This window comes from Mandrillus leucophaeus, unplaced genomic scaffold, assembly GCF_000951045.1.
Source record: "Mandrillus leucophaeus isolate KB7577 unplaced genomic scaffold, Mleu.le_1.0 Scaffold84, whole genome shotgun sequence".
In the NCBI taxonomy this organism is placed as follows: Eukaryota; Metazoa; Chordata; class Mammalia; order Primates; family Cercopithecidae; genus Mandrillus; species Mandrillus leucophaeus.
Genome location: NW_012109141.1, coordinates 5,543,397 through 5,555,999, shown reverse-complemented (window position 1 = coordinate 5,555,999; position 12,603 = coordinate 5,543,397). Strand labels below are relative to the sequence as shown.

Below are 12,603 nucleotides of genomic sequence, written 5' to 3'. Positions count from 1 at the left end.
TGTAGAGGAAGAATATATAGAGAAGAAATGACAGAGTAAATAGTTCTCATCAATATTTTGAATGAGAGACCAAAAACACGAAAATATGCAAGGCAAAAGAGACAAGTTCCAAATGTTCTGGAGGCTTTGCAACACTTCAGTGGCTTGCTACAAACATCTTCCATGAAGTTTCCAGTAAAAACCACCATGACAATGGTATCTGACTGTACTCTCCCTGCCACACCCAGTCATTGCTTTCTCTTAAAATTGGATTTATATTTCCCCATACTACAATTGTAAAAATGTTTTCCTGATCACATACACTAATCATTGAGAATTTGGTTATTGGAGTTTTCCACAAAGTAATATTTTGATTGTCTTCACCATTCAGAAAAGCAATTATTTACCTTTTAATTGATGCTAAGCTTGCTTCACCATGCAAACCAACAAATTCTCTCATGGAATCTCTGACTGATCTGATAGTAGAGGGTTTTCTTGTAAACTACCTCTCAAGTTTGTTACACTAATATATTTGTGGAAATATTTCATGAATCCAGGTATGAAAAGATATTTATGCAAACATAAGAAAAATGAGAGTTTACTCTTCTTGCATTTACTTAAGTACAACTAGGAAATGGTCATTTTAATTTTTTCACTCCTGAAAAGGGTTTTAAAAAACCTCACAAATTTTATAATTCACAGAAATGTGAGCACTTACCATTTCTGAAATTCACAAAATAATTGCACTATTTGGCATACATGGTGTTTAAGGCTAAAATCATAAAATACTAATTAGCTTAAAAGTGTAAATTACATCTTAGAATCTGTCTAAGCAACAGGAGAATTTGGATTTGCTTCATTTAAGATTATCATGAAGTCCACAACTTTGATATTTAAATACAGTCTTCATAATGAATCTTCTCTAGATGGTGGTCTTTAGAAATCTTTAGAGACAAATAACGAATCTTTTAGACATGAATGATCACTATATTTAATAATGACCATTGTCCTTTCAAGGTAACCATGACAGTTTTATTCAGTTTGGCAAATGCTTTTCATTGTTTGCCTACATCTAGAAGTCAAACAATATCAGGTATGGCCTCTAATTGCTTTGAATGTTGGTGAAGTCATTAGCGCTGTCTTTGTCCAAATCGTGAAGCAGAAGTTTCCCTTTGTATTTTTCTGTGGTTTGATTCCTTTCTCCTGTTGCCTGTACCCTCCCAGTTTCTTTTTTCCCTCTCAAATTTCTACCCTACCATCCTATGCCACCACTTCCAGCTGTCACTTTTAGTGGTATATTATATTCAAGTTTCACATAATCATTAAAAAATAATAACTAGGTGCCTGACCCTTTTGAGAGAATTTACATATTAAAAATAATTCTCAAAAGTAGGAAAAAAAAACAATGTCCAAAACATTAAGGTATTTATTATTGGACTATCTACTACATTTGCTCCTAAGGCTAGACCTGGGATGGTGGCAAGAATTCTATACAGAATGAGAGATAAATATATATGTGAATAGCAAGGGATTGTCCTCTCATATTTATCTTCCTCTTGATTATTCATTTCTTCTATTGCCAGGTACTCTTCTGGACTATGCTGATAGCGTGGATTCTAGAAGTATGGAGAGAGATACCCCATTTCTAGAATCCATCCCATATTTCACTTTTTAGTTAACCAAGAATGTCTTGGTTAGTCACTGCAGTCAATATTTGTTGGTAAACACCCCAGCTTTGAAACTCCCGTTCCCGCTTCTAACCATGCTCTGAATTGCCTAGTATTGTGCTTTGACCCTGCTCTCAGCTCTAGAAGTGAGCCCTTAGTTTTCTTAAGCCATTCCATCCTTTCTGATCATGATGCCTATTTAACAATGAAAAAGTAACCAAATGTGTTGGTTCTATTAGAGAAGCAAACTCCCTACCAGACAGAAACAAGGATGTACGAATTGCCAAGAGTTGGCAGCCATCTTGCCAACACAAGAGGAAAACCTGCATGAGAGTGAGGCCAAGACCAGGGAAATGGATCCAACACTGTGGAAAGGGATTCAGAAGCCAGTTTATGCCCATACTTAATTCTAGACACATTTAAGCCCTGGTAAAGAGTCCTTGCCCAAAGCTTAATCTCCCCTGGATCATTCTGTTACGTGATTCAGTAAGATTTTTTTTGTATATAAACAAGTTAGAGTCAGGTTTTCTGAAACAGTTCCATGAAAAATGTTTTTTAGGTAATGAAGTATGTTTCCTACCAAATGAACTCAATTGAGACAACTAGTATCTAAGGTAGACCATGGGTAGTGGAAAATAATTGCATAACAATCCATGCATGAGTACATAAGAGTCATTATTAATGCACTCATGTCAAGAATAAGCTTAAACTCTAGTCTTTGGTCTACGAGAGAAGGTTGGATAGTTGACATAAATATCCTCTCTTGTATCATCCATGGATTGATTGGTAGGTTGATTGGCAGAAATGGGACTTCTATAGTTCTTGGGTGCCTAGAAAGACAAACATCAGAGAAAGTCAATAATTCACTGCATTTCAACAACTAATGAAGACATTCAAAACATACCTCTCAGAAATGCAGGCATGATATGGGACAAATTTCCATTATAATTAATTTGATAAAACATTCTTCTCACTGTATTGAACTTCTGTTAGAAATCACATTCTTGACTGAGATGCAACAGAAACCTAGTCTAGATTAATACTTGCTGTATTGTGCTATGAATTACCTGTTTCAATGTAGAACTCCTTCTCCCAATGTTAAGCTACTTTGATAAGAACAATTATTATCAGTTTTATATGGAAGTTCTAACAGTGTCTGAACTTTAAAAAATAAGCAACTTAACATAGAAAAAGTTAACAACAAACTGACATTCACTTTCAAGATGATATTGTATAATCATTAATCTTCTCTACCATAATCAAGTCACTTTGACCACATATGTATGTATGTATGTAACAGAAAATATGCAGGTGTGAAAAAAGACAAATTGAGAGACAAAAGAGACTAGAGAAAGGTCTTTTGATGAGTAATTTAAAAATTTAGATTGACCTTAGTGTTGTTGGTTAGTTGGTTGTTTTTTTTCTGAGTCAGAGTCTCGCTCTGTTGCCCAAGCTGGAGTGCAGCGGCACACTTTCGGCTCACTGCAACCTCCACCTCCCAGGTTCAAACAATTCTCCTGCCTCAGCCTCCCGAGTAGCTGGGATTACAGGCATGCACCATCATACCTAGCTAATTTTTGTATTTTTAATAGAGATGGAGTTTTGCCATGTTGGCCAGGGTAGTCTCAAACTCCTGACCTCATACGATCTGCCCGCCCCAGCCTCCCAAAGTGCTGGGATTACAAGCATGAGGCACCATGCCCAGCCAGATCTTAGTGTTTTTAAGAGGAAAGCAAAATGAAAATTCAAGTGCCATGATTACTTGCACAGATTGTCCTTTAAAAAAGAGAATGAAGAGTTTTAATGTCTTTTTTGACAGTCCAACCTATTAACTCTTTAATAATCCTTCAAATGTTATTCTACAAAAGCCTGAAAAAGTTGGATACCTAATATAGACAGTTGCAAAGCTCCTTTTCATTCCCCAAATTCACAACAATAAATGTGACTGGATTGGCATGAGTAGACAGAGTGCAAAGGATGAAGAAGGGAATCCCAAAATTGTATATGACAGACCACCAATTTATTGCTTGCTGAAGTGGCTGATGAAACAAAGCAAGGTTTCTTGATTCTACAGTTGGCATCAAGAAGCAATCCATGTTTTTGCCAACAAACAAAAATATTTTTGCAAAAGTAACTACTTAATTAAAAAAAAAAGTTAAACTGATAAATTATGAAGGCGTCTGATGAACACATGTTGGACTGTCAGAACCTTTTTAGTACTTGGCTTTTGGCCATCCAGAATTCAATTGCAAATAATTAAAATGAAAAAGAAATGTATATACTTTTGGATAGGATTTGGGAAAATTTTTGTCTTAGTTTGGGCTGCTGTAACAAAATACCATAGACTGGGTTGCTTAAACCACAAACACTTATTCCTCACAGTTCTGGAGGCTGGGAAGTCCAAGATTAAGAAAATATCTTCCTAACTTGAGGGGAAAAAAAAAAAAGAGAGTCTGGTGAGGGCCTGAGGGCCTGTTTCTTGGTTTGCAGACAACTGTCTTCTCAGTATCCTCACACTGCAAAGAACAGAAAGATGAAGCAAGCGCTTCTGTCCTTAAAAAGGCACTAATCCCATTCGTGAAGATTCCACTCCAATGATCTAATCACATCCCAAAGTCTCCACCTCCTAATATCATCACATTGGGGGTTAGGATTTCAACATATGAATTTTGGGAAGACACAAATGTTCAATCCATAGCAACTTTTTTTGTGAAATTTCATAAACAGGATGCTATGTGTTAAAGAAAGAGATTTGAAGTATAGTGGGGATAATGATCATGAAAATACATATTCCTCTTATCTGCAAACCCAGAAGGAAGTTTCTAGTCTTTTAGTTAAACAACAAGGAGCAGGAGCAAGGCAGAATAAGGAAGAAACTTTCACAGCTCATCAAGCTCCTGCAGCCCATAAGAAAATAAAAAAGTTATTTGGCTGTATAACGTAAGTATATACTAATAAATAACTCCAAAGATAATAATAATAATGAATATCATTATGCTTTTCTATATGCTTGCTATATTTCTGGTTCTTTTATGCAATTTAACCATCACAATAACCTTATGACATAAAAATACTATGTCCTCTCCTGGGTTGGATAGTGTCCCCCGCAAATTCATGTCCTCCTCGGAACCTCATAATGTGACCTCATTTGAAAATAGGATCCTTGTAATTAGCTAAGCTCAAACAACTCTGTGCTGGAGAAGGGTGGGCCTTTAAGTCCAAGATGACTGGGGTCTTCATAAGAAGAAGGAAGGCAGACACAAACACACAGGTGAGAACAGTGATGAGAGGGGCAGAGATTGGAGCAATTGGTCTACCAGCCAAGGATCGACAGCTCCACTAGAAGCTGGACAGAAGCATGGGATGGATTCTCATCCCACGAAGAAACCAGTCCTTCTGACACTGCTTTTCGTACTTCAACCCTCCAGAATAATGGAAGAATAGATTTCTTCCATAATGTTTTAAGCCACCCAGTTTTGGTAATTTGTCACAGCAGCCCTAGAAAAGGAACAGAGATTTAGGGAAGGCATAGTGCTGATTGTTATTATGCCAGGGTAATTGCTCCTTTATTTATATTCATATAAAAACTTAGTTTCAAAGGATATTAAAAATAGAATAGTTCAGAAAATAACTTTCTCCAAATAGCTGATATTTAAATTACAGGCAACTGCACGGTCAGGTTACTGAAAGGACAATAAAATATAAGATTGCTAACTGCAAAAGAAACTGACTTTGCATTTGTATATTACAAAAGAAAAAATGACAGTTCCATAAAAACTTACCTTCTGTGTATCCCAGGACTCTGTATATAGATCGCTTCTTTCTCTCCTTCTCCTTCTGGAATGCATATTCAATAAAGGATATAAAGATATGATATTCCAGCACCAATATGATTTCAAACACGCTCTAAAAAGAAATGAGGCCATGTCTTTTGCAGGGACATGGATAGAGCTGGAGGCCATTATCCTTAGCAAACTAATGCAGGAACAGAAAACCAAATACCACCTGTTCTTACCTATAAGTAGGAGCTGAATGATGAGAACACATGGACACACAGAGGGGAACAACGCACACTGGAGCCTACTGGAGGGTGGAGGGTGGAGGATGGAGGGTGGGAGGAGGGACAGGAAAATAACGATTGGGTATGAGGCTTAATACTCGGGTGATGAAGTAATGTATACAACAAACCCCATGACACATGTTCACCTAGCTAACAAACCGGCACGTCCTGCACATTATCCCTGAACTTAAAATAAATGTTAAGAAAATAAAACTGAAAATAAAAAAATAGAGTAAACACATCACAATTAGATTTATGTTGACCAGCCATTCTGGTTTGCCTGGGACTAAGGAGTTTCCCAAGACGAGAGATTTTCAATGCCAAAACCCAGAGAGCCCCGAAAACGAAGGCTCCCTATTTGTTAATGCCAATGTTCACAAGGAATGTAAAAATAAGTATCTAACATTTTTCTCCCTAAATATTAAATTTCTTCCTACAATCTGGTACACATCTATAGAATATACTTTGGCTCCTTTTTTTGTTTGTTTGAGACAGAGTCTTACTCTGTTACCCAGGCTGGAGTACAGTGGTGCAATCTTGGCTCACGGCAGCCTCCACCTCCCAGGTTCAAGTGATTCTCCTGCCTCAGCCTCCTGAGTAGCTGAGGCTACAGACACCCACGACCACGCCCAGCTAATTTTTGTAGTTTTAGTAGAGATGGGGTTTCACCATTTGAGCCAGGCTGGTCTCAAACTCCTGACCTCAAATTATCCACCCACCTCGTACTCCCAAAGTGCTGGGATTACAGGCGTGAGCCACCACGCCTGGCCATATTTTGTCTCCTTTCACACTTGCCAATGTGAGGCCCTTTCCCTAGCCATGTTCACTTAGTTGTGTTACTGCTGCTATCTCTGCATGAAAACAGTACACACCAGGAGCAGAGAAACTGCTGCCAATTCCTCCAACACACAGGCTACCAGGCGCTGAGTGTGAAGAATTCAGTTTTGTTCGGAGACACTGTCTGATTTATGTTGGCTTCTATCCAAGTCAATACATCTGAAGCTGCAGGATTATTTTAAACAGTAAAACAGAGTTCAGAAGGTCATTGTTGGAGCCCTTGGGTCATCTTTCAAAGCATTTCCATTGGAAGTCAAAACCACAAACTGATACTAGTGACAAGGCAGAAAGAACAAGTGCTTTCCCTTGTGGTGTGCATCTATGATTACAAATTCAAGTCCACTAATCTCCTTTTATCACATTTAACCAAGTGGGACAATATATTCTACCGTTCAATTTAACTATTCATGTAAAAGTGATGCATTTTCATGAAGCAAAATCTATCACGTCCAACATCTGTGTCCCTGTGGAGGTTTGTCACCACTCGCTGTCTCTTAGTCACATTGCCCGGTTCCTGGGTGCTCCCTCTGCCATCTCTGCCCCCAGGATGTTTCCCATTGCCAAGGTGAGACAGTGGAGGAGTCCGTGGTGCTACTAACACCTCCGTTCCTTACCTCAATTTGCTAATTTCTGTTCAGGGAAAGACTTAAGGGCAGTCTGTGATGGGGAAAAGATAAAATGACCTGATCTCCTGTTTCAGTTTAATTAGACAAATGTTTATTGAGCATTCATTATTTGGACAGATTAGTGCTAAATTCTATCAAACGCTAAGAGATGAATAAAATACGAACTCTGCCATTATGAAGGGATGGCAAGCATGAAAGTGATTAAAATACAAAGCAGGATGTGAGGAGTAGCAGAGACGTACACGATGATTCCAGATGGTGACATCACGTCTGTTTGCAGGGACGGAGAACAGTGCAGAGCCCACACAGGGGACAGGTGTTTCACACCTTGAATGATACACGGGAAAGCAGCCAAATGTGGGCAAACAGCATTTTGGTAGCAAACCAGATGGGGAGAGCGTTGGGTGTGCTTCAGTTTTCACAAAATTTATCAACATCAGGGAGAATAAATAAAGTAGAAAGTGTGAATAAAAATTAGACTTCAGTCAGAATGTAGGGCAACTTTAATGACAGGGTTAATGAGTTTTAACATTATTCTGATAGCAGTGGGAAGATAATCAAAGATATTGAACAGGAAGATGACATGCCAACCCAGCTTTCAGAAGAAGAACCAGGGAAACTGGATGGGTTAGAGAAAGAGGCTATAGCTGAGAGCAGGTTGGAGACATTACCAAAATCAGAGGGCAGTGATGACAGCTGCTAAAGAACCAGAGGTCAAGGATGAAGAGACAAGGTGGAGAGGCCTACTGGAAATCCTATTAACAAGGCAGGTGTGTGTGTGTGTGTGTGTGGTGTATTTGGTAACATTACTGAAGGAGGGGAGTGCAGATGGACATATTCACTTACCCAGCAAACATATATTAAGTGTCTTGATATGCCAGACATGCAAAATAGAGACATCAAAAGTGTGGTCCCTTCCTCCCTTAAGAAGATAACACTTTAGCTGTAATACATTATAAGGAATAATTTCAACCTGCTATGATTACAGCAAAGATATGTAACAAATACCTACACAAGTGAGTTGATAAGCACAGGAGAGCTAGAAGGGGAAGAAAAACTCAGCCAAGAATACCCTAGAAAATGCTCAACTGTGCTACAATACAGTAAAAGACTTTTTTTAATTTTTAATTTTTGTTATTGACAGGGTCTTGCTATGTTGCCTAGGCTGGACTCGAACTCTTGGGCTCAAGCAATCCTCCAGCCTCAGCCTCCTGAGCAGCTGGAACTTCAGGCATATGTCACTGTGACCAGCCAATAAAAGATAAAAAGAAATTTAGTATAGGCCAAATGGCTCCCTGCTCTCTCTCTAAGGCAGCGCCCTCCAATTCCTTCTTCTCAGTAATTTTTAAGCACTTGGGTTTCTTGGTTCTGAGAATATACAACTATTTGAAATTATGCTGTTTGCTTATTGGGATGTGAGCTTCATTATGTCTTGTTCACTGCTGTGCACAATAAATATTTGATAAATGAATAAATGAAGGCTTTATCACTGTTAAACCTTGTTCTTCCCCTTCTCAGAATCTGTATCCATCTCACGCTGTGTCATACATGCACACACACACCACCCCCTCACTAACAGCTTTTTCCTTGGAGGAGGAGGAAGACAGGGCAGGACAAAAAGCAGAGGTATCAGGCTGAAAATAAAAGGGGCAGACCACCCGCTTCTACTAACTCTCAAATGAACTATTCCAGCTCTCCCTGTAACATCACCACAGCTACTTCTCCTCCTTTGTGTTAGAACAGTGCTCACAAAAATATATATGTGAATAGTGAGACAGCTTGACAAATTACTGGGTTATTAATACAGAACCTCTAACATCGGAATGACTCACGCTGAGTAAGATTCAGGATAAGTTGCACTACTTACCTGTTAAGGAAAATGACAATGATGGTGGTAATTGAGATAACAAACAACAACAATAAAACTGTCCCTCCAGTCACAAAGCGGGTATATTGGTTATCGGTTTGACCTAGGAGAAAAAATATATATATATATTGTAGGAATTAGGAATTCAGCCAAAGGCAGTAAAAAGTAAGGCAGGAAAATAAAGAAAAGAGACATTAATTATTGAGTAACAAAAACAAAGAATCCAACAACAACAACAACAACAAAATAGAATGAGCTACAGGAAAAAGAGAATTTTTCTTTTAGAGTCTCCTAAATATTTCTAACTCCTAATGGATTTGTATTTGTTTCTTGATTAAGCTGAGTTTTACACCTTAAGAAGAACAAAAATATAAAGAGCATGCATTTGCCAAAGACCTCATTCAAATAAGCTGCCAATCATATATACAAAATCTTTTGTAGAAAAAATAACTATTACAATAGTAAATAGGCCAGGTGGAGTGGCTCAGGCCTGTAATTGCAGAGGTTTGGGACAGTGGATCACTTGAGGCCAGGAGTTCGAGACCAGCATGGGCAACATGGTGAAACCCCGTCTCTACTAAAAATACAAAAAATTATCTCAGTGTGGTGGCACACGCCTATAATCCCAGCTACTCAGTAGGCTGAGGCACAAGACTCATTTGAACCCTGGAGGCAGGGTTGCAGTGAGCTGAGATCACGCCACTGCACCCCAGCCTGGGCAACAGAGAGACTCTAACAATAAATAAAACAGTAAATACACAAAGATTCTCTTTTATGCCTGATAATAATATTAAGTACATTCAACATACAACAGAATATAACTTTGATTTTTATAAGCATAATTTAGAAAAGATATTTTCTATTCAATTTGGTAATGAGAAAAAAAAAATCAGAAAAAAAAAATGTTACCCCAACTCAATGTCTGAAAATTTACCATGGTCCAATAATCTGAAATTCTCATCCTAAATCTTTCACAATTCAACTGACCGACTCCAGCAAATTCCTTAGTGTGTATATGTCTCTTCATTTGTCAACTGACGGCAATGGCAGCAACCCTAATTACATCACAGGATTGTGATGAGACTCTGATGAGTCAATATTCACAAGAACAATCAACTGCGATTAGAGAAATGTCCCCTCTGGAGTGTGAGGCCAGTGAGGTCAGAGAACATTTTATCTTTTTGTTACATCCTTCTGCCCACAACACACCTCTCACCCCGCAACCCACAGAGCATGTTGTGAGCGCCTCCCACAGAGAAGAATCCCATCAACACCTGCTGCTGGGAATGGGATTGAATTGAAACCCAATGGTCTTTGTTGCTGTCTCTCTTCGGGAAAGCGAACCTGTCAATCACCCCACGGTTAGGATGGGGCCAGGCTCTGAAACAGCAGCACAATTTCCCTTCCTCCTGAAATCAAAGCTTGAACGTTTGTACCGTGACACCCAGGCTGTGTGGAATCCTACTCTGCATCCTGAAAACCACACCTGTCAACCAATTCTTCCCCATCTTTTCCCCAGATAATTTCTTCTCACTTTATCCACTACTTGGCTGTATTTTTTTCATAAGAACTCAAAGTATAGACCCACTTATTCTTTTACAAACTTTACTGCAAGCAGAAACTAAGACAAATAAGCAAACATTTTATTTTTAAACTTTTTAAACCTAGATTCCACAAATAAGTGAAGTCATGCAAAATTTTTTCTTTCTGTGTCTGGCTTATTTCACTTAGCATAATGTCCTCAAGGTTTATCCACCTTGTTACACATGACAGGATTTCCTTGTGTTTCAAAGGGTTAATAGTACTCCACTGTGTCTATGTACCACATTTTCTTTATCCATTCATCTGCTGATGGACACCTAGGTTGCATCCACATCTTGACTACTGTAGACAATGATGCAATACATACACGGTGCGGGTATTCCTACAAGATACTGATTTCATTTTCTTTTTTCCTTTGTATGTAATACCCATCAGAAGGATTGTTGGTTCATATGAGTTTATTTTTAATATTTTTTTGAGATGGAATTTTGTTCTTGTTACCCAGGCTGGAATGCAGTGGCGCAATCTTGGCTCACTGCAAGCTCCTCCTCGCAAGTTCAAGCGATTCTCGTGCCTCCGCCTCCAAGTAGCTGGGATTACAGGAGGCTGCCACCAAGTCCAGCTAATTTTTCTATTTTTATAGAGATGGGATTTCCTCATGTTGGCCAGGCTGGTCTTGAACTCCTGACCTCAGGTGATCCACCTGTCTTGGCCTCCCAAAATGCTGGAATTACAGGCATGAGTCACCGCACCCGGCCTATTTTTAATTTCTTGAGGAACCTATGACCTGTACCAATAATGGTTGTACCCATTTACATTCCCGCCAACAGTGTACAAGGGTTCCCGTTCCTCCGCATCCTCACCAACACTTGCTATCTCTTGTCTTTTTGATAATAGCCATTCTAACAGGGGTGAGGTGAGAGCTCACTGTGGTTCTGATTTGCATGTCCCTGATGACTAGTAATGTTGAGCACCTTTCCATATACCTATTGGTCAGCGTTATGGCTTTGGAAAAACGTCTATTTTTACCCACTTTTAAATTGGGTTGTTCTTTTGCTATGAAATCCTGCCATTTGTGACAGCATGGATGAAGTTGGAGGACATTATGCTAAGTGAAATAAGCCAGATACAGAAGGACAAATACTGTATAATCTCACCTGTATGTGGAATCTAAAAAAGTCAAATTTATAGAAGCAGGGAATAGAACAGTGGTTCCCAGGAGGTGGAGGTGCAGAAAATAGGGAGACGTTGGTTAAAGGGTACCAAGTTATAATGGGAACCTACTGTGGAGTATGGAGGATGATATATGAGTTAATTAATTGTGGTAATTATTGCACCATGTTTATATACATCAAATAATCACACTGCATGCCCTGAATATATTCAATCTTTATTTGACAGTTAATTATTTTTTAAAAAATTTTAAAGCAATTGTTTTCTTTGGGCTTTTTTATATTTTCCAGATTTTCTAGATGATGTGTTTCTTTTGTGATCGGGCAAATACAGTACAAAAAATTTAAAGATCTGCATGCTTAAAAAAGAATATTTTATCAAATCTTAGTGCTTAAAGTACAGGATGTAGAGATCTTTAAGAAATAGATTCAGAATACTTAACAATGAAGATGGCTTTCTTTATTAAGGTCTAATTTATATGCATTTAACAGTATAATCCGCTTGAAAGTACTACCCCTTGTGAGACACTGTTCAATTATAAATCCAAATTTCAGATGCATTGTTCCATAGGAAATACGTTACCTATTTGTAACCTCTTTGTAGTAATGTTTGACCTCTTGGATTAAATCCATTTATTCACTCAGTCTTTAAACACAAAGTATTTCACGGTGTACTGTATGTCTGGTACTATAGACAAAGTGGTAGGTAAAAACAAACTTGACACCTGTGTAGGAAAAAACTCTCAAATTGTGTTTTTCCTCTGCTCTCACACTACCACAGAAATAATCAACAGATTTCTGTGACCAAAGATGTAGGTGGTTTTCCGGTTTTCCCCACACACCAAGTAACAGA

At 38.5% G+C, this 12,603-nt stretch overlaps 1 protein-coding gene across 4 annotated transcripts in view; it reads right to left on the bottom strand.

Moving 5' to 3' along the window:
- Positions 1 to 989: 989 nt before the first annotated feature.
- The window catches only part of CD226 (CD226 molecule), a 96,467-nt gene continuing 84,853 nt past the window's right edge, over positions 990 to 12,603 (bottom strand). For 2 of the 4 annotated variants that reach the window (XM_011968349.1, XM_011968347.1), the window contains 3 exons: positions 9,037 to 9,139; positions 5,429 to 5,483; positions 990 to 2,476 (listed from right to left, as the gene is read on the bottom strand). In XM_011968349.1, coding sequence (XP_011823739.1) covers positions 2,351 to 2,476; positions 5,429 to 5,483; positions 9,037 to 9,139 — 284 coding nt within the window. In that variant the 3' untranslated portion in view covers positions 990 to 2,350. The remainder of the gene's footprint in view (positions 2,477 to 5,428; positions 5,484 to 9,036; positions 9,140 to 12,603) is intronic. The other 2 variants (XM_011968348.1, XM_011968351.1) reach the window with 1 other exon arrangement.